General features: G+C 40.2%; 1 protein-coding gene across 1 annotated transcript; it reads right to left on the bottom strand.

Annotated features, from left to right (window-relative positions):
- On the bottom strand, positions 1-15,475 carry LOC121897195 (protogenin B-like). Its single transcript, XM_042411558.1, has 19 exons — positions 15,297-15,475; positions 14,333-14,632; positions 11,137-11,281; positions 10,856-10,989; positions 10,452-10,748; positions 10,029-10,188; positions 9,655-9,902; positions 8,848-9,012; positions 8,275-8,580; positions 7,185-7,370; positions 5,157-5,252; positions 4,847-5,033; positions 4,587-4,714; positions 4,252-4,422; positions 3,871-4,053; positions 2,910-3,033; positions 2,657-2,795; positions 2,400-2,507; positions 1-2,314 (listed from the first exon to the last, which is right to left on the bottom strand). Exons 1-19 carry the CDS (start codon positions 15,361-15,363, stop codon positions 1,907-1,909), a joined length of 3,552 nt encoding a protein of 1,183 aa, XP_042267492.1. The 5' UTR covers positions 15,364-15,475; the 3' UTR covers positions 1-1,906.
- Positions 15,476-22,177: the final 6,702 nt, after the last annotated feature.

Raw genomic sequence — 22,177 nt, 5'->3', positions numbered from 1 at the left:
TATTTGTGATCATCTTGAGAATATCAAAAAAGTCTGTTGCAACATTTCAACACTTAAAATACTTTGTTTTGTTGCTCACTTTGGATTAAAAGGTGTATTTTGGTATTCAAAAGCAGAAATATCAGAAAACCATAACTTAAATAATAACAGTTAAGTCTACACTCTAAATCTACATTGGCTCCAGAGTTAGGTCACAAAATTACCTGTTGCATTCAAATTATCCATTTTTCATTAATGCATTACACAGGCATGAAACCAGTCATATTCATTTAGGAAAATGTCACATTAAAATTGGGAAATGCTTTTCTTTACATCATCATGCTAAAAAAAACCCATCTCAATTAAAATTTCCAATGTAACCTAATTATCATTCAGGTGAAATCTCATGGTGATAAAAAGACAGCAGAACAGTTTTTGACATCTCATCATCTCACATCTATGTAAAAAAAAAAAAAAAAAAAGCCTTTCTAGCAATCAAAACCATTGGAAATCATATCACATTTAAATGCAATTATTGTAAATGAACCCAAAGAAAATCACTAAATAACAGAGACTTCAAGTTTCTTTGGTTAGGATTATTTGTATTACAAAGATATAAAAATTGATTATGTTGCTCTTCACACATAGGGTTTCCATTTTGATAGTCAGAATCCTTCATTGTCACACCTGGACAGGAAATATTACGGAGAGATAGAGAACTCTTCCCCGTACAGCAATATTGGTGATCGGTGACAGATGATTCTCTAAACAAAGAATAAATATCATCATCTATCACTGGCAGGACACACCGGATCTTTGGTCTTGTGTCAATAATAATTTCCACCACATCGTACCAAGGATCAACTGAATGAAAAGCCGTACCCATCTGAGGAAGCAGACAACTCTTTGGATAATAGCATCGGCGTCACCGCTGCGTTTAGCAATGGTCTTGAAGGCAAATGCGACACAAGCCGGGGGAGACTTGTGCTAAAGCTTTCACCAGAATAAAGCATCGAGAAAAAAGCATTCAAACCACCATTCTAAGAGAAATTTACATCATTGGCAAGAACAATATTTTGGCAAAACGCACCCTTAATGTACATCCACTATATTTTTTTTGGTTGCCTTAGAATATCTATTGTATTATCAAAAACTCTTTGGGTACAATTTTTTGTGTCTTTGGATCTCATCTTCTTTAGTATGCAAAGCCCTTTCCATATTAAGGCCATATTAAAGCTTTGAGTTCAGTGCACTGAAAATGCCAAACAATATGGTATGATATAGCTCCAATAGTCTGACAATATCTAATGCACTTGTTTTTTTTTCACAACATACATCATTCAAAGACAAACAATGTGAAACAAAAGCTCTTTCAACCGTGAAATTAAAAGTTGAGAGAATTTAAAAAATAAAAATGATGACCTCTAGATAATATCGCCCTCAATTGAGGTAACAAGACATGGCAATGAAGTGGTTTCACCTTGTCCCCTGAGTCTGAGATAATACTGCACATATGTGGTGAAAAGGAGGTAGTAATGTAGATACAAGAACAGAACACTGAGGTAGATAATCAGTCCAAAGGGCTCAACCCTCTGCTCCAGTGGAAAGAAATTAAATACAATGAAAATGTATCTCAATACATTTTTGACATTCTTTTAAACATTCATCATGGGTGAGCTCTGGTTTAGGACAGACAACGCCAAACACAGACAAACAGGTAGAAAGTTTAAAAAATGGAAATAAAATGTTGTAACAAACATTCATACAAAATCCTGAGGTAGATCCGAAGTAAATGCTCATGTCCTCCATCGCAGCGGCTGACTTCCTGATCCCTTCGGAAATAACTGAGGGGCTCAACTCAGGAAGCAAAACGAGGTAGAGGTGGAGAATCTTCGGCTGCTGGAGAGCAGGTCCGGGCCAGGTGATGTCAGGAGCCGACTGCTTGGGACGAGTGCTGAGGAGGATGAGAGTCATCCGAGGTGCAGCAGAGGCGGGTAGCATCAGGGGCGGAGTGATGGAGGCAAAGGTGCTCCTCATTTTCCATTTCGAAAGACTGCTTCAGCTCAGCGACGGCGGTGCTGTCGTCCGGCCCAAAAGATTCAGGTCTGGAGCTCTGGCTGGTCGACGGATTGCTCATCTCTTCGTTGCTTTCTTCGTTGGAGTAGTGCCCAGAGTCTCCTGTCTCTTGGCTGCCCTCACTGGTGTGAGAGCTCTCCGAGTGAAGTGGTCCGTAGATGATCTCCCGGGACGAAGGTGGCAGGGGTGCTGAGCCTAAATGCTCCTCATACCTCAGAACAGTTTTGCCGGCCTCATACAAGCTAGCCCTCCTCTCAACCTAAAGACATAGAAAAGATCAATTAGAAATTAAAATAAAAAAAAATGTGATTGAAAAGACAGCTGATTGATGTCACATCACTTACATCACTCTCAGTTTGATTCCTGATGTCCCTCTTGAAGAGCAGCCACCTCTTGCTTTGACTCTTGCTGTTGAGTGGACCGGCGCTATTTATGACCATATTAGATCCACCCTGGAATGAATGAAAAAATGTTGTTTTGTTATATTGTTTTTTTTACATTAATAATGTAACTGTGGCATTTAAATTTGCAATTATAGTCATTTGAGTTATTTTTCTGAAACCAACAGTCATCAGGCTCATTTACTCTTTGTTTGTCTCACCTTGGCATCTATAAAGTGAGCACTTATCATGGGTATTAGGGCCTCAGCGTTCTCTACATGCAGTTCATTAGGGAGGGACAAACCAGCATGTGGGCCTTCACCGGTTGCCACAGCAATGACTTTGTGACCAGAGGATTTTCTGAAAGTCATACAATAATAATAATGTCAATCAATGATAGAAAAAGTAATCTTTCAAGTTTTATAACATGCTTGTGAATTGTTTTTCATTATTCCAAAGAGTTATAATCAGTACCTTGGTCTGCCCTTACTGATGAGGATCAAGGCACACATAACGATACAGGCCAAGGCAATGCTCACACCAACAATGATCCCTGTCATGGACCTCTGGTCTATGTGGTAGAGACCATCAGAGAACACTGGAAGATAAACAACATTGTGATTTAGACAAATAATCACACATACATGACAATTAAAGATACAGAGTCGATATAATACTGAAGGAAAGCAGAAATTAATACTTTCATCCAAGAAACTCTGTTTAACTGCTACATGCATTGATTTAGACATGCACACACAGTAAGACTTAACATTCATGATTGTTGTTTGCAGTTCATGATCAATATTCTTTTAAAAAGAAAACTAAAATTAAAAAATTAAAAAGTATACAAAGCTTTTCTCAAAAATATGACTAAAATTGGGGCTAAATAAATAAATATACTAAAACAAGTCATTTCCACAAGATAAATGAATGTACCTAAAAAACAAACTAAAACAAACTTACTTAATAATAATGATAGAAATAATAATATACATTTAGATCCAAAATAAATCAAATATAAAACATATAACCCTTTTTGGAACAGATTGTAGCACAATTTATACAGGATATGCTTTGTGATGCCTTCTCATTGGGCCATAAGTAGTGGTGACCTACGCCCTCTAGTGGTTCATTTACCCTTTTCAGACCCATTCTCAAAAATAATTATGAATCCATAGTGGTGTCAGAGTCAATTTTTAAAAATATATTCACAGCAATTAAGAATAAACAACAAAGTTTGACATCTCACTGTTAAAACATAGTTTTGTCTATTTCTGCATGATGATACATAGATTCAGAAAAGGTGGACTCCAATCAAATAAAGCTCAGCATCACACTGTAGCCTGAGGAACACTGTTTTAAAAGTTCCATATAGCAAATGCAAACCATGCCACATAACTACCAACTTAATGCTCCAATATTTTTTGGTACTGACCTGTTGTGTCATGATAGCTGTCAGAGTGTCTGGGATTCTTGCTGCGGTGAGCGTTTCCACGCTTCAGTGCCAGCTCTACAACGTTAGAGAAAGGTCCGTCCCCGACCTGGTTGGAGGCAGAGATCTTCACCAGGTAGACGTTCCCTGCCTCCAGCTTCTCCAGCAGGGCCATTGTATGGCTTCCTGTAAACAGTAGAAGAAATACTATGTTGAAATGTTTCTCAGAAACAAAAAGTTCCTGTGGTACATGTTTTAGCGCAGTAATACTCATACTATGGTGGCATTAAGTGGTTTTGTTGTACTCAATGTTAACTTTATTTTACCTAGTGACATTTTGTAATTTCTGCCTTTACAGATAACTTAATCCCGTGAACTACTCACCTTCTCTCTGTATTATTTGCCAGTGTCCAGCCATCCAGGATTTTTGGGAAGCGTACAAGATGGTATAGTGTGTGACCACCATATTAGGCTCTGTGGGCTCCCTCCAGGACACCAACGCAGTGTCATCCTCAATCAGAGTTACTCGTACTCCTGCAGGTGGTTGGCTGGGCGCTGCAGACAGAGCAATCATGTTCGTAGTAAACAACAACATTTAAGGAAGTTAATTTATTTAGAAAAATTGTGATTTGAGTCTGTACAGTGGACACAACAGCTGCAAACACAGAAAGTGACATTGTCACAACAAACTGAAGTTACAGTAATGTCCAATTTATTACCTGCTGGTAGAGTCCGATGGTAAACAACAGAACTCCAGGGACTCGACATCTGGTCCACATGAAGACGCACCACAAACTCATAGCGAGTGTTTGGATGCAAATTCTGAACTGTCACACCTTGTTTGGTACTGTGGACAAACAACAGAGCATGTTCACATCATTATCAAACTGTAACATAATAATAGAAAAACCTATATAACCAAACCAAAAGGATTTTTTGCCAGTGGGTCAAGTGTTGAAAATTTGAAATTTCAGCTTACGTTTGTAGGTAGCGTATAGCAGAGGCATTGTGTGTGCCCACAGGTGTACAGCGGACAGTATAGCTGACAGCCTTCCCAGAGGTGAAGGCAGGACTGCTCCAGCGCAGGGACACTTCAGATGAATTGGTGGCCAAGACAGTCACGTGATCTGGAGGTGGAGGGGTTGCTGCTGGTTGGTCTCTGGCCGCTGAATGATGCAAGCAAAATTAATATTTTCTTCATATAATGTTGTACACAGTTCAAGCTCAGGGGTTGTATTCAATTTTAAGTTGTAAGGCTTCTGAAGTAAACAATAAAGCAATGTACTTACACACACATCCAGGAGTACTAATTGTTTGGTCTGTCTGATAGCCGTCTCCTGCTTGACTGACAGCCAGGATCTTGACATGATACTTTCTCCTTGGATCTGGAATGCAAATAATCAATTTTCAGATATTTCTGCCCGTTTTGCTAAAACCAGACTGAAGGTTGGTCAAACCAACATTTTAATAACTGCATAGAACAGCTATTTGTCAAGTTAATGGTCAGGTTTTGTTAATAATGTCAAAGCCTGAAAGATCATCATTAAAATACAACTGATGGCAAAGGCAAAGAAATGCATTGACAATAGCTGCAGGAGGTGAAGTTTGTGGGTCATAACTGGCCATCCCCCATGCACGGACAATGCATGGTCTCCCGAGTCACCCCAACCTCTAATTTATTATGTGTTGTCATGTGTAAGGGGCATGAGAAAGATCATCCAGCCCCAAGGCCCAGTAAATATGGTGACATGATCAATAAGCCCTATGACAAGGAAATTTCAGAATTTTCAGATTTTCAGAAAAAGTCTTTTACCTAATGAAAACCTATCACAATTTTACAACTATACAACTCATTTAGCACAAAGTTGTGCCATAAAACATGATAAAAAAACAAATCACAAACTTTGAAGAGAACAACTGAGGTGGAGGAGGTGAAATGTGGTCTTGTTTGTACTGTACATTCAAAAAATACATGAAATATAGGACATACTATGGAGTACAAACTACTAGCTAAAAGACATGAGAAATATCAGTGAAGTCTGTGGATGGGAACCTAAAAATATACGTACAATCGAATTTTGTTTTAACTTAAAAATGTACCATTGCCTCAGCTCCTAAATCAGGACATTTTTAGGGAGTATTAAGATTTGTTTTATGCCTCAAATGTGAAAGGTCAGCCTATGGGTATTGACCAGTGAAGGCGGTGTGTCCGGGCCTGTTGTGGGGGCTGGGCCAGGGGCAGCGTTCAGCTGCTGGGAGCCTAGGCCCATGGGACTGGGGGGGTTTGACTAGGGTCACCAGGTCAGGCCAAGATAGAACAGAAGGAATCTGGGCACAGGACTGTGGGATAGGAGCGGGGCCCCTTTTGTTTCCCCTTTGACGTTCTTCCCGCTGCCCTTGTGTTATAGCCTTCAACTTGGAGCAAACATGGCTCCAAAACAGAAGTTATATTGAGATCAGTGATATTATTGAGTCAGATGTTATGGAGCCAATGACAGTGGCTTGTGTGATTTTCAAAATAGAACTAAACTGAAAACTTTTACATTTCTGTTCTTCTTTCGAGTTATTACTGATACATTTAAAGTAGAAACAGTTACTAACAATCTACCCATTTCTATTTTAACATATTGAGTATGAAGTGAGTAGGAACCAAACAACTGTGCTGGACTCACATCAGGCAAAACAATATTGGTGACAATTTTGATCAGTATGACCCTGGTTCATTCTGCATATAGATTTTTGTGGGTTATTTACATGGACAACACAGACAACCAGTGGGGGCAGGGTCCTAATCCAAGACTGCTGTCTCACGGCTAGAGGTCAGTGGCCCAGTCCAGCTCTGGCCAATCCCAAGGGTTTTTGTTTGTGTGCTCCAGTGTCCAGCTAAAGAGGGGACTGGCCAGGGTCTTGCAGGGCAGGTCTGGCCGTGGACATAACACAATGGCCAGGGGTAATTATGCAAGACACGGGATGGGAAACGGTGGTGGGAGGGACATCTGGACCCTGACCTCTAACCCTGGGAGCCTGATCTCACACAATGCCGCAGCCAGACTGGAGAGGGCTGCTGGTTAGGCAAGAGGGGTCAGCCCATATTGATCAGGACAGAGGGTGAAAATGCAAATGCAGCATCCAACTGCCCACTGAATTAAATTGGGCGATAATATAAGAGACCTATTAGAGTGAGAACCTATTGGTCACACTCTTTTGTTGCTACACATCTTCTAGATGATACAAACACATTAAAATGCTTTCTATCCACTCCACTATCCTGTGATCTCACAACTAGACAGCTACAAGAACAGGAGTAAATAACTCACCAAGGCCACTGATGGTGTAGGTATAGGTTTGAGCCTGCAGCTGGATGATGGGCTGCTCTGGTTGGCTTTCCTCATGGTAACACAGCCGGTAACCCTGGACAGGCACAGATTCTGAGGAGATTTGCCAGCGTGCTACAATGGAGGTGCAGTTAAGCGGCTCAAGTTGAAGAATAGGGGCTGAAGGCACTGAAAGGGCAGACACAGCAGGAGTTAGATCAATACACACTCATATTTAGAATATTACTGAGCACAAAAGAACACTGCACCTTTGACCAACACATAACAACAGCAGGATACTGGGTATAGAAAAAGGATGGATGGATGAAAGACTGTCTCATTGAAGCAATGGCTTCTCAGAAATGTCAATTCAAATTGGTTGTAACAGTTATAATTTGGATTGAAATTGGAAGAAAATGGCTTCCAATGTGCTGCTGGATGTAAATAAATAAAACAGAAGACTGATCACTCACTAGCAGTCCAGTTCAACACCTTGTTCTTGAGTCAAAAATGTGTAATTCTGTTTGTTGTGCAGCTCTATATCACACAAATATTTAACTAAACTTTTGAAAACTAGGAATTCAGCCTTGGTGGACAAACAGCCTCCCCCAACACACCAGGCCATGAAAAGAAGCTATTCTTTCCCCCACATAGACGCCTGAGGCCCTCTCTTTATGACCCGTGACTGAGGCCGCTCTAACATCACTGACAGCGAAGGGCAAAGGTTCCTGGGTAACCAACACAAAGACTGTGGGACAATGCTACAAGAGAAAACTCTAGTCATAAGCTGGCCACTCTGCATGAGCTCTAGAGATCCTCCTGGTATTCTAAGAGCAGCAAAACACTGATGTGACAAAAGCAAAAGCTTAGCCACTTACAAGTTTGCCACCACATGATACTGCTGTTCCATAGCATGCACTTTGCTTATCAAACTGATGATGCCTGCTTTTGACCTCAACAATTAGTTTGATCACGCAAGAAAACCTCTGACAATGTAAAAATTAAGTGAACAAATTGCTCTTACAACTACAAGATTGTGTAGAAAACTCTCAAAACCATGTTTCATTTCCTATCCTGCCTTCTGCAGGTTTACCTTTGCTGCTGGTGGTCTTAGGTGTACGATGGGATGTCCACGCTGAAGGCTCACACCAGCCCACGCGGGTGGCTGCAGCCATGCGGAGCAGGTAGATGGTGTCAGGCTGCAGACCTTCCAGGAGATATTCAGTGCTGTTCTGAGGTATCTCCACAGAGATAACTGTGTTGTCTGCAGCTGTACGATAGGATAGTCTGTATGCAGACAATCGACCGCGGCTCACCTTGGTAGGCAGCGGCTTCCAGCTCACCTGGATATCTGTTGAGCTGTGGCTGGTCAGACTTAGCTCTGGAGTACGCAGAGGCACTGCAAAACATATGGATAACACAAATATACTTGATACTCATGTGGTGATGGATCAGAATTGTATACATGCTGGTAAAAAGCGAAACTGTCATATTCACACTAACCTATTGCTACATAAAAGAAGACTGTGCTAAAAACAGCAATGCCCTTCCCCCTTATTTCCACTCAAAATGTGCTCTGTACACACATCACTTGCATGCATGTTAGCTTAACTACCAGAGTGATTTATTGCAAGGAATGCTGGGAGTCTCAATGCTCTATGCTTACCATCCTCCAGGGTATGTTGACTGACTTGGTCTGACATACGACTGGCTCCCATTGGCATATAAGCAACAATGTAAAAGCTGTAGTTTCGGGCCGGCTCAAGATCATCGATGATATAACTGGTCGTGTCGTTGCCAATAACAACTTGGTATTCCTCATTGTTTAGACCTGACATGGATCAGATCAGAAAGCAAGTTAGGAAATAGGTTAGAATTATCCGAAGAGGAGGAAACTTCTTTGAAAGGTTGTCAAACACAGACCATGTAAACAGTCAGGGTTTTGAAAGGTTTGATGCTTCTAGTTTTTGAATGTCACTCATCTTTTATATAAACATGTGTAATGCAAGGCACAGCCAAATACCTGCCTCCAGGCCTCATAAAGCAAACCTAATTATACATGTAAAATGTGTTTACTACAAACACAGATGTGACTTAACAGAGTTACCTAACTGTCAATTTAAAGGTTATACTTCAATATCTCCTACTGGTCTGCAAGACTGTGAGGATTTTAAATAGCTACCCTGTCCCTTTAAGTGTAAGCAGAATGAGATTCAGACTGGACAATGGGCTGGCTAAGCCTGTTGTTATTTCAGTGAAGTTGCCATTCTGAGTCCTCCTTGACCTCTGCTCTGTGCAGCAACAACAGATGGCCTTTGCCAGCAGAGTTGATCACAAGTGAAACAGTGAGATAGCTTGTTGTGGTTGACTGTCATCTTTTTACACCTTCATCCCTTCCAGTTCAAGACTGTTGTAGCCTAAATGTTAGGAAAAACCTGAAACATAATTTACTGTGTTGTTCTCTTGGTCTCACCTTCAGCTTTCATATAATGGATGGAGTAGGCAATGACTTTGTCTGCATTATAGAGGGGTCTTTCCCAGGCCAGTAAGATGGCAGAGCTTGAGATGGTCTCAGCGTGGACATTTCTTGGTGCACTGGGCCTGTCCTCTGACATGACAACAATGAGGCGAGCCAGGGACAGCACAGAACCCTGCTCACTCTCTGCAATGCACTGATAGATGGCATCATCCTCAGGGATGATCTGGGTAATCACCAATTTACTGTGAAATATTGATAAACAATAACAATCAACACAAACCATAAAAAGATACTTCAAGACATTGGTTTAAGCATGTTTTTTCACTGGTAAATACTGTTTGATTATGATCGAAGTAAGTAATACGTACCTGTTGTACATCTTAATTCGGCCATTTAAGTGAACCTCTTCTCCATTCTTTAGCCAGCTGATGCGGGGTGGGGGTACTCCCTCTGCTTGGCACATAAATCGGGCAGTGCCGGCCCTTGGACGGGTCTGGCTCTCGGGCCTCTCGACAATGGATGGTGGCACTGAAACAGAGATGTATATGAGAAGTGTTGAAATAAACAAACATTTTCTCTGTACATTATATTGCATATTCAATCATCATGCTGCAGAGCAAGTCCAATTATAATTTAGACTTTATTTCAGAATATGATTAGGTCCCACATGAAGTGATGCATCTTTGGCCTTGTCACACTAATCCTAAAAAGTGACCGGTAGACGCTTATTTTCTGGGGTACAAGAACCATGCAGGTCATGTGGTCTGCGGTGTAACTAATTAAGAGTTTACCTAGAACCGTGAGGTTGGCAGCAGCAATCGTGTAGTTGCGGGTTCCAGGGGTGGTGGCCCTGCAGAGGTAGACTCCACTGTGCTTGGAATTGACATCAGTAATAACTAGGTTCCCATTGCCCAACACTTTGGCATTGTACACATCGATGGGTTTACTGTCAGCGCGGCTCCAGGAGATGATGGGCCAGGGGCTTCCTGTGGCCACACACTCCAGCACCACAGTTTGGTGGAGGGAAACTGTGATATTCTGAGGTCCAGCTATGATTCTGGGCCTCTGACGTGGTTTAGGGCCAGCACCTTCACAAGAAAAGGAAAATGTTAAAGATAAATTCAGCATTACTTACAGTATATAACATGGTGGTTTAATGCTCATTCATGAAATCCAGTTAATGCAGTCTCTGCACCTTGGTTGACTGTCAGCGTGGCCTCTCTACTCTTCAAACTGCTACCAATGTTAGTTGCCACACATCGATACTGTCCGGCATCTTCCAGTTGTACATTGTGGATCTGAAGAACTCCGTTGGGCAAAATGGTAATTCTGAGAACATACAAAAGTAACATTAGGGTCAAACTACAGGAGATATTATGGAAAGCAACAGAATTACAAATACATGACACAAATGAATTATATATGGGGACTACAGTATGATGGTGTCTAAAATGACTGAAGGCCCGCAGCAGGTACCTGTCTGTCTGTAGTGGTAATGTGCTTTGGTTGAGCTCCCAGGTGATGGTGGCAGGAGGGCTGGAGGTGACTGCACAGGAGAATCGTGCCACTGAGCCCTCAGTCACCACCATAGGCACGGGATGCACCACAAACTCTGAGATACCTGGAGGAAAACATTAAGTATCAGTATCAGAAAATTTCAACAAAAGCTAACTTACCACTTCTTTATGAAATGAATCAGTATTTGTTTTAGTTGTGGGCTGATTAATGAGATATCTTACACGATTATGAACATTATCAATGTGGATTCAATTAGCAATGTTTTGTACAGTATTTTATAAATAGCATTTGAATTCACTTGTGGTAAAATATGATGCATTATGCATGTAAAGTCATGACTTTGATGGATGTTAACTGATTCTATGAAAGGAATTGATCTTTGTAAGACACTGTGATCTTGCTTTTGTGCAGATGAGCTATCAGGTCCCATACTGACCAGCTGGTCCAATCAATGGATCAATTGAAGAATGACACTGAATGATGCATTGTTATAGATAAAAACTAATCAATTCACTTTGCATTAAGAGGAGACGTAAGCAATCAGTAGTAAGAAAAAAAAATATATAAAAAAAACATTGAAAAATGAAAGTAAACTTGTTTCTTGCAGAGACCGTAGATGACACACTAGATATAGACAAAATATGCCATTTTATCATATCAAAATCACACATTTTACAGTTATGTCTATGTAAATATTCTACTGAGACACTGATATGCACAGACCAATTAGGTATATGTATTTTAAAGTGACTAAAACTGTAACTTTTGCTGAGTCACATTCTGTTTATGTGGATTCAAAAGATCTTTCAATAATCACCACAAATAAGCAACCCCTGATCTGCATTAATCTGAAGCACACTCTTTAAATATGAGCAATGACCTTCATTCATTAAGGCGATGACTCTCTCCCTTCCCCCTCACTCACAGGAAGGAAGTCAATATCACGTTAAAGAAAATCAATACTATGTTCTCCCACTGGAACTCCACATTTAAATCCTGAGCTTTAGGAGATCCAAATTAAAGAGCAATTCTTTTATTTAAGACCTAATTTCATCAATATTACACAAATAAACTGGTGGCAACCCTGTTTCTGTGAAGCGCATTAGGAGGTTAGGCTAAAGCAGGCCCAGAAATGATGATCTTTTATGGTATATTTGTGAAATATTCTTTTGAACTGGCAGTAGGTTTGACAAAATACATTTGAATTATTTCCTAAAAGTCAACAGTTTCATCAGGTCTGGATTCAGCCACCTCATCTGTCTCCATAAAACATGGCTGACTGGAGAGCATCATAAAAAGTGTGCAGCACCTGGTTAAAAACAAGATGTTGTTTACTCTCTACTTAGAGATAACAGATCGTCTTCACTGAAATCAGTGATGTGCTGCGCAGACTGATCTGCTAATATGGTCACCTCTGTTGTGAAGAACAAATCAATGTCTAGGTCAAACAGCACAAAGGTTTCTCTAAAGAGGTCAAAGTTCGCCTCAACCCCCTGTCCATTCAATTTTATCCCAAAATGCTAGTCAGATCGAAGTCAGTTTGCCATTAGTCTACAAAAGAGAACCCTGTGATTCTTATGTTGTCTTTATCTTATATCAAATGATACAGCAGCATCACGTTATAATCGCAAAGCACATACCTATTTATTTTCTGAGTTTTGTGACACATAATGCATATCTGACACCTTCTGTATATCAGCAGGGTTCTGAAAGTGGTGATGTAGTCTGAGGACTACGAGGAAAATACCCCTGGATATAAACGTGTTTCGAAAAGGCCGACTCTATTTACTGTGGAGTATCAGGCCCGTTCATATACATGACAAACTGGCCAATCTTTAACAAAAGGGCTCTGCTTGACAGGGCAACAGCGGGGCCGGTCCAGTGAAAGGGATTGTGTGCTGGGAGAAAGAACAGCAGGCCAGCCCAGTCAGAGCAGGCCTGTGACATCACAAAGCCTTTCCCTGCTGACCCCTGACCCCCAGGACCTCAGGACAGAAGGGGAGCACAGCAGAGGAGGCCCATCCTCCACTCCCCGCCTACAGCTGACCAAAACCTTTAACCCTTTCCACTGACAAAGACTGGACGCCGGACCAAGCTTGACTTTTTGGGGTTTTTTTATGCGGCCTTCTTTTGGAAAGCTGTGATGGCAATTTTAGTTGCTCTGTAATAGTTTGACAACAATCACAAATAGATCATCAGAGCAAAGTCAGTGTGTCCTGCTTGTAACTTTCCAGTTTATATTGCCATATAAAAATCTCCTGTGTGATGGTGATATCTGGTTCATCCTAGTTTTGTATTGTTTAGTGTTACAACACATTAGCCAAAACTTTCTATCCTCAGTGTCAATGTCAAAATCAGTGTATTTCAGAAGGCCACGTTGGTTTCCATGACACCAGTCATCACAGGATATGCCTTCTAAGACCTGTGAAAAGTGTCCATGGTAGACCAGGCCCATTGAATAGACACAGCTGCCCTGTCCACTGATATGTGGACAAACAAATGCCCTGAAAACCTAGCCTTTTCTTCTGGGGCGGTCAGGGGAACTCCAAACAAAGGCTAAAAGGCAAATAGCCTTTCAGAGATTCCTCTGTGTAGCAGACCATTCAGCAATTACACAGAGCCACAGTCTGCAGTAACAATGCAATCACACTAAAGTGAAGAGAGACAAGGCTAATTTCCAACTTTTTTGCTAATGTTTCCTGTGAACTTATAAATATATAAATATGCAGGTGGTACACTTCCTCAAAACAGGGAAAAGATAGTGCACTCTGACTCAGGGCTGCCTATTTATAGAGTATTTATGAGCTTTTAGATGGACTCCATCTATCCTTAACTGTCTCTTAAAATGATCCTATAACTGGACTGACAGCTTTAAACTCAAGCATGGCCCAGTCTGAACAACTTCCAGTGACATGGAAACCCAGACTTTAGAGGTTTTTCCTTAATAAAGCAAAAAGAGAGGGGCGGGGTACATCTGCTTCCCATCTCCAGGTTAATAACCCATGAACTTGCCATTCTGATGCCTGCGTGTTGACACCACAAAGTGGATACCACCAAGATGTTTGAACCACTCTCACCTTGATCTTGGTGGAAAACAGCAATATAGTCCATGTTAGCCCCAGAGAATTTCTATTACTTTGAGCTCCATACTTACTTGCGATAGTCAGACGTGATCTTTGGCTTAGGATAGCTCCATATTTGTTCTGTGAGAGGCACTGGTAGAATCCTTCATCTGAATCCTCCTTGGTATGCTTTATCTTTGGTATGTACAAGGAGCCGTTGGGCAGAAACTGTATGTGCTCACTTTCTGCCAAGCGAACTCCATTCTTTAGCCACTTGATGGTGACTGGAGGCTGACCATGAGCCTGACAGTCCAAGACAGCAGGGTCCTTTGGTAGAACAGTTACATCACTGGGCTCTGTGATGAAGGACAACTCGCTGAAACATAAAACACCTGGAGGAAGAGAAAGGGGACATTAGTAGGGGGTAGATCATGATTTTCAGCGAGGGTGGACTACAAAACTACAGCCTGAGAGACCATACACATAATGTAATACAGGAATATTATACCATAATAATATTATAGGAAAAGATTAAAAAAGGGGCCACATAGAATGATGTTGATGGCAAAAACAAATGTTTAGCACAGCAGGCCCACTTTATGACAGATATATAGTAACTGCTGCGTTATTAGAATTATTCATCATACTTTATAAAGGCTTAAATATGTGATGTGCTGTCCTGATAAAACAAAAACCATTTATCTGTAACAAACAATAATGTACGATGGTGTTTTAATATCTGCTGTAACAGATATTAGACGTAAGGTGAGCATCCTAACCGTTATAATCGTTAACTGACGTTAATAACGAAGAGACGCTGGACAGCGATGTTAGTGATGTATATAGTTAGTAAAGTTAAGCAATATGTCATATTATCTCCTCTAAATCAATGACTTTAAAAAAAACAACGTTGCCTTTTAACTACATTTATATTTTGGTGTCAGAAGGTAACGGTAGCTATCATTACAAACGGTTACGAGCAATCAACCGTCTCTCCGCGAACCGCAAATCAGGTCAGCACAACGATAACATCAATAACAAAAACAAGACACTTACTTGACAAAGGAAGAAACAAAACAAAAAGCAGCCAAAGCTGGTAGACTTTCATCTTAAACTTCGCCATTTATCCAGAGGATTGTGTCATTTTCCCCCACCGCGAACCCCCGCTCTCCTGCGTGCTGCTCGTCGGTCCCCAAAATCACTTCTGCCAGCTGCGGAGGACCACCGGCTCTACAGGGGTGCCGGGGCCCCCACACCCCGCCCTCGCACGCATGCGCAGACAGCATCCGACAGGAGCAAGTGTGTGTGTGTGTGTGTGTGTGTGTGTGTGTTTATGTCCTCTGGACTAAATGAGCTATCAGTAATATACAGGAATTAAAGGAAACACCTAAAATATTTCAGACATATGTAACAATTTTGAATAATAATTTGTGTCTGCTATGTTTTTTCACTAAAAAAGTTGAATTACCAAGTTCTTTCTACTTCTCCCTAATTGAAAAATCCTGAATCTATGAATATGCAAATATTTTTCATTTCAAAACTACTGGACATAAGATGTCACCTACATCACTGAATTTTCCATTTGGTTTCACATTTCCACATCACACCTGTGTAAGTTGAATATTGAAACAGAATCAGAATCAGGTTTAATATACACAAAATTAAATAATCCTAAATGATATAAAAAAGGAAGAAAGAAATTTACAATATAAAATATGTAAAAATATATTCTAGGCGAGAAGAGCTGCTACAATTTTACATTTTAAATTGAAGAGAATGAAATTAAATGTACAATATATTGACCAGGAATATGCAAATGTTCATAGTGCAAACAGTATACGCAATGTGCAATTAATAATAATCAAAATTAGCTATCAAAACTAGCTGTGAATGTGATGTCACTAAACTGTGTTCTTACATACACACCTTAAACTAAGATTTAAAGTGAGCACACACACAGACAGAACTTCCCCCCTTCAGAAGATGATTGACAGCCTATAGTGTCAAACTCTACACATACATCATTCTGCACAGTTAAAGCTCAAACATCCAGGTGAAGCAACAATAAGCAAAACCTATTTTTGAGTGGGGACTTTAAAAACATACTGAATGCAGCGGGTATTTCCCTGCCATGATTCGGATCTTTTAAGTGCAAACAATGCAAAGCTATTCTGAATGATCACCTTCATCCTATATGTTCAAAGATCTTTATCCTGATGGGAGCAGTCTCTTTCGAGATGACAGCGCCCTCATCCACAGGGCACGAGAGGTCACTGAATGGTTTGATAAGTATGAAGTTGATATGAATCATATGCAATGGACTTTATTGTCACCAGATCTCAACACAGTTGAACACCTATAGGAGATTTTTAATGAGTGTATGTTTTGGGACCCACTTGAAAACAAGATTTTACGTCTCAAGGGCTTTATCCTGATATAATAACTGACTAAAGTTTGGAGTGACAATACTTGTAATCTATGACAAATTGAAGCTGTTCATCACCATGTGGCTTCAGAACCTCTTTCATTGCTCTGTACTGAGCTCAGATGTGAGGCTAAGTTAAGGGGAAGCATCAACTTTGTTGGGGTTGATGACACTTCAACGTGAAACCCTATGCGGCACAACTTGAATCTATAGATGGTAAGAATATTAACGTCATGGTCATGTGACTGTTTTCATGTCTGCTGCTTCTGTTGTAGCTGCTGTTGGTTGGACTCTGCTCAGTTATGTCATGATGACCCTTTTCCAGGTGCTCGATACCAGGCATTACTCATCCTGGACTGCCCTGGAGCGCTGAACGTCCTGGCACACAGTGGCTCTCTGCACCGCATTCTCACACACTTCATCTCGCCAACCTGCTGTTGATCATGGAAGACTTTATGAAGGATAGTAGTGGATCATACACAGGGAAGTGTACCTGCAGAGCACAGATGCTAAATTGGTAAATACTTACTAAGCATTTCTAAAACTAAAATAAAAGATTCATATATTGACAGGACTGAATATGCAGTCGACCTCACTTGCTGTAAATAATCTAATCCTGCTCTGTAGTGCCAAGTAAAAGAAAATTTACAGCAGGAGCACTGAAACTCAACACCTTAGGTGTCCCACATTTATATTCATGTAATTCAACAAATATCCATTTCAGACAAATATCTGTGGGTCTTGTAACTGGATCATAGTCATGGAGTCCTGTAACATCAAAGGTGTCAGGTCTTTGTCAGCAAAACTGACGCCACGACAGAAAAGTTCGTTTGGAACCAAGAAGGGAAAAATAAGACATAATACATATATTGTTTTGTCATAACAACCTACATCTGAAACATTAAAGGATACTGTAAGTTCACATACGCATGTTAAGAGTGCTGTTTTGCCAGACAACCATGCTTCAAACCACAGATTTTCAAATTACCATCATAAGACAAAGAAAAGCATGAAACAGTGGCAGTGGACGAGCTGGAATCAGCAAATATTTGACATTTCAGCTTGAAAAATGAATTAAATGATTAATCTGTTATTAAGTTGCAGATTAATTTTCTGTTGATCAACTAATCGATTAATCAACTCATAGTTTTAGCTCTATGCCAAAGTTACAACCTTTTTATAAATTATGTTGCCTTGCAAGGACATCTGATTAAAGACTTTCACACTATAAAAGACTGTAAGTGTGTGGCTAATTCAGGTTGCTGAAGCCTCATATTAGCTTCAGTTAAACTTATGGATGGATTTTATACACAGAGAGAGGACAATGAATTTTGAAATCACTTCACACCAATATGAACCGGAGCAATGATTTCAGCAACCAATAACTTTTCCAATGTACATATGATTCGGACATGAGGAACTCCAAATGTTCCCTTTCATTCTGTGATAACATTGTTGTGAACTGGTTAAAGTACATTCATTGTTAAACAGCAGCAAGTGAGAAAGAAGATGTTGTTAGTGACTGTGTTTCAGACTTACAGGTGTGACATATCCAAGCACTGGTCCTTGAAAGGTTTTCTTTATATGAGCACAACAGTGTGATCAAAGAGAAAAGAGCACATTTCATTGACTTACAAGCATAAATAATATAAAATGCCATTAGCATGACTGGACAAATGACAGATGATGAAACAGTAACTGTCAGTTCCTGATTCTGGACAGTTCAGTCCATTGAGCATGCCAGGTAGACAGAGGAAGCCATGTATGACCTGCAGGGAACACAGCACCCATCTCAAGGTAAAGAGCAGAAGTGACTTTTCTCAGCCTCACCTCTATGCGATTTTGCATCTGGTTTTTTTTTCTTTCTTTTTTTTTTTAAGTATGGCACTGAGCAACTGACTAATGACCTGAATTCATAAGAAACATCTGGCTTTGGCTGTTGAACAGTTTATACTAGTTTGATTGACAACTTGGCTCGACATGGCTTTTTTTTTCTTACTGAACAATTGCAATTTACAAACTCAAGAAGGTAACAGTAGCTTGCATATGAAACAATAAATACAAGCCAGAAGATATACATATATACACATACAGATACCTCCAGTCATATATGTAGTTAGTGTGTATATATATATATATATATATATATATATATATATATATATATATATATATATATATATATATATACATACACACATATGCATTGTAACAAAAGCACAGTAGAAAAGAAAAAGAACATATAAACACTTAGGAGGTTGAAAATATAACAAAATGTAAACGTACGACTAATTTAAAATGAAAGAGACTTAGACATGACTTCATATGATGCATTAAGTGACTGATTATTCTTAGGTAACATCTTTATTGGTGATTTACATCCATACTTAAAACAAATTAATGAGGGTTTACTCTTTTTTCATTTGCATTTATATATATTTGTTCATAATAATAATTATGTCTACCATGCATTCAACTGCATGTACTGTCCATTCACTGAATTTCATTGACAATTTCAACTTTTTCTGGGACTGCAGACATCTTTTTAAGGCAGATGGACTTTTCCTTAACGAGTCAGGAGTAAAATTGTTCATCTCTAACTTATTTTACTTCCTGCATCACCAGTCTGCTCCCTCTGCCAAGGTCAAGAGACAAGAGGTATCAAAACAAGAAAAAGACACAACAAAACATGTCAGAAACCTTAAAAGAGAGCCGCCTCAGCCTCAACCTGAGAAGAGCTTTAAACATGACAGTCAACAGAGTCGAGAGGAGGAGTCTCTGCCCCCCTCACCAACTTCCACCTTTGAGGATTCACCCCCTTCACCCACCCAAATCCCATCCAGGTCACTCTCTTCTCCAGTCACCCTTTCTCCCTCCTCCCCCCTCTTGGAGTTCACTGACCAGATGAAAGAGCTGGTCACTGCAGGGACAAAACTTACATCCCGCCCTACTCCCATATTTTCTCCCCTAAATCCCCCTCAGTGTCCACCTCCACCAATGGCTTAAAGTCCTCGACCAGTCTCAACTGCACAGTAACACAGTTATGCCCCCCCCCCCCCTCCACAACGGCTGCAGAATCATCCTCTCTCTCCCCAGTCTGATAAAAGCATAGCACATCCAGTTATTTGTGTACAAAATACAGCAAGTGCTAACTGATATGTTCTGGGTCCAGGCTGCAAGGCTAATGGCACTCATGTCTCTTCCCAGGAAAATCCGGGGCCCAGTGTGCCGGTAGCTAGCCCAATTCCTGTCTAGATAGGTGACAGGAAAAGAATACTGAATCTATTAAGAAACAGGAAGCACTCAACTGATTCTGCAAATTTATCAAATTTAGCATCCATTCCTTGTCAGCTACAGCTTGTTCCAAAAAATTGGGTAGATAATATTTTTAACACAACTTCAGTTTTATGAGTGAAGCTAGAGTGCATAAGAAAGGAGGTGGAGTTGCCATTTTGTTTAATGATTCCCTCCAATGCAAACAGATGTCTTTCTGTGGCTCTTCAGTTGAATTCCTCCTCTCGAGCTATATTCCTAAATATCTACAGGCCACCTAAATACTGTCCTACCTTTTTTGATGACTTTGCTGAACTGCTGTCTATTGTCTGTATTGACTTTGACTGTGTAGTTATTGTTGGTGATCTTAACATCCATGTTAACAACCCCCAGGACAGAGGGACTAAAGAACTGTGTTATGTTCTTGATAACTATGGACTGACCCAGCATGTGATGGAGCCCACACACAACAAGGGGCACACTCTGGACTTAATCATCTCTAAGCTGAACAGCTGAACAACTTTGTGGCACTAAACAACTGTTTTGATGTCTTCCTGTCAGGATTTCCACCACACCACAGCACTGAGAGTGCTCTTGTTAAAGTCTTCAATGACATCCACTTAAACACTGACAGTGGCAGAATTACAGTATTAGTATTAATGGATCTCAGTGCTGAATTTGACACGGTCGACCACAACATATTACTAGACAGACTGGAAAACTGGGTGGGACTTTTTTACACAGTACTACACTGGTTTGAATCCTACTTAAAGGACAGGGACTACTTTGTGTCTATAGATAATTACACATCTGAGCGTACAAAAATGACATGCGGAGTTCCCCGAGGCTCGATTCTGGGGCCTCCTCTGTTCAACATCTACATGCTCCCACTAGCTCAGATTATGGAAAACAACAAAATATGCTACCACAGTTATGCGGATGACACACAAATTTACATAACCATATCACCAGGCAACTATGGTCCAATACAAGTGCTGAGTAAGTGCATTGAACAAATCAACAATTGGATGTGCCAGAATTTTCTTCAATTAAACAAAGACAAAACTGAAGTAATTGTTTTTGGAGCCAAGGAAGAACGTTTAAAAGTCAGCACTCAGCTTCAATTGATAATGTTAAAAACTACAAACCAAGCCAGAAATCTTGGTGTAGTCATGGACAGACCTGAATTTCAACAGCCACATTAAGACAATTACAAAGTGAGCCTGCTATCACCTGAAGAATATATAAAGAATTAAAGGACTTATGTCTCAGCAGGAGTTAGAAAAACTTGTCCATACATTTATCTTCAGTAGACTTGACTACTGTAACGCTGTCTTAACAGGTCTCCCTAAAAAATTGAACAGACAGCTGCAGCTGATTCAGAATGCTGCTGCTTGAGTACTCACTAAGACCAAGAAAGTGGATCATATAACTCCAGTTCTCAGATCTTTACACTGGCTTCCTGTCCGTCAAAGAATTGATTTTAAAATACTGCTGTTGGTTTATAAAGCACTGAATGGTTTAGGGCCAAAATACATTTCTGATCTGCTGCTCATTATGAACCATCTAGACTTCTCAGGTCGTCTGGGACAGGTCTGCTTTCTGTCCCCAGAGTAAAAACTAAGCATGGAGAAGCAGCGTTCAGTTTTTATGCTCCACATATCTGGAACAAACTCCCAGAAAACTGCAGGTCTGCTGCAACTCTCAGTTCTTTTAAATCACAGCTGAAGACTTTTCTGTTTGCTGCTGCTTTTTATTAAACCAAATTTGAGGGTTAATATTTTACACTGCAATTTTATTCTCGTTTTATCTGTCTTATTCCCTTTTAGCTTCTTTTTATTTCCAAATGTAACACTTTTTAATTGTTTTTATGTCTTTTTAATTGTGTTGCTTTTATATTGTTTTGATGCCTTTTATTCTCTTTGTAAAGCACTTTGAATTGCCTTGTTGTTGAAACGTGCTATACAAAAAAACTTGCCTTCCTTGCCTTACCATATCTAACAACTTCCTTGAGAGACCTTCCATATAAATCAAAACCTGAAATAAATCAAAGCAAGGATTGCCAGTCCCGATATTTCACCAACTGTAAAAATCCTTGGCTCAGCATATTTCAGGTCAACGAGGTGTTGATATGGGTCCCACTTCTTGTCTTGACAAGACACGCCCCGCATAGCATTCAAGCGCTATGATTGGCCAGGCGTTGACACCTGACCAATCATAGCGCTTAAAGGCTACGCGG

This window comes from Thunnus maccoyii, chromosome 5, assembly GCF_910596095.1.
Source record: "Thunnus maccoyii chromosome 5, fThuMac1.1, whole genome shotgun sequence".
NCBI lineage: Eukaryota > Metazoa > Chordata > Actinopteri > Scombriformes > Scombridae > Thunnus > Thunnus maccoyii.
Note: the sequence above shows the minus strand (reverse complement) of the source record. Positions and strands in the feature narration are given on the sequence as shown.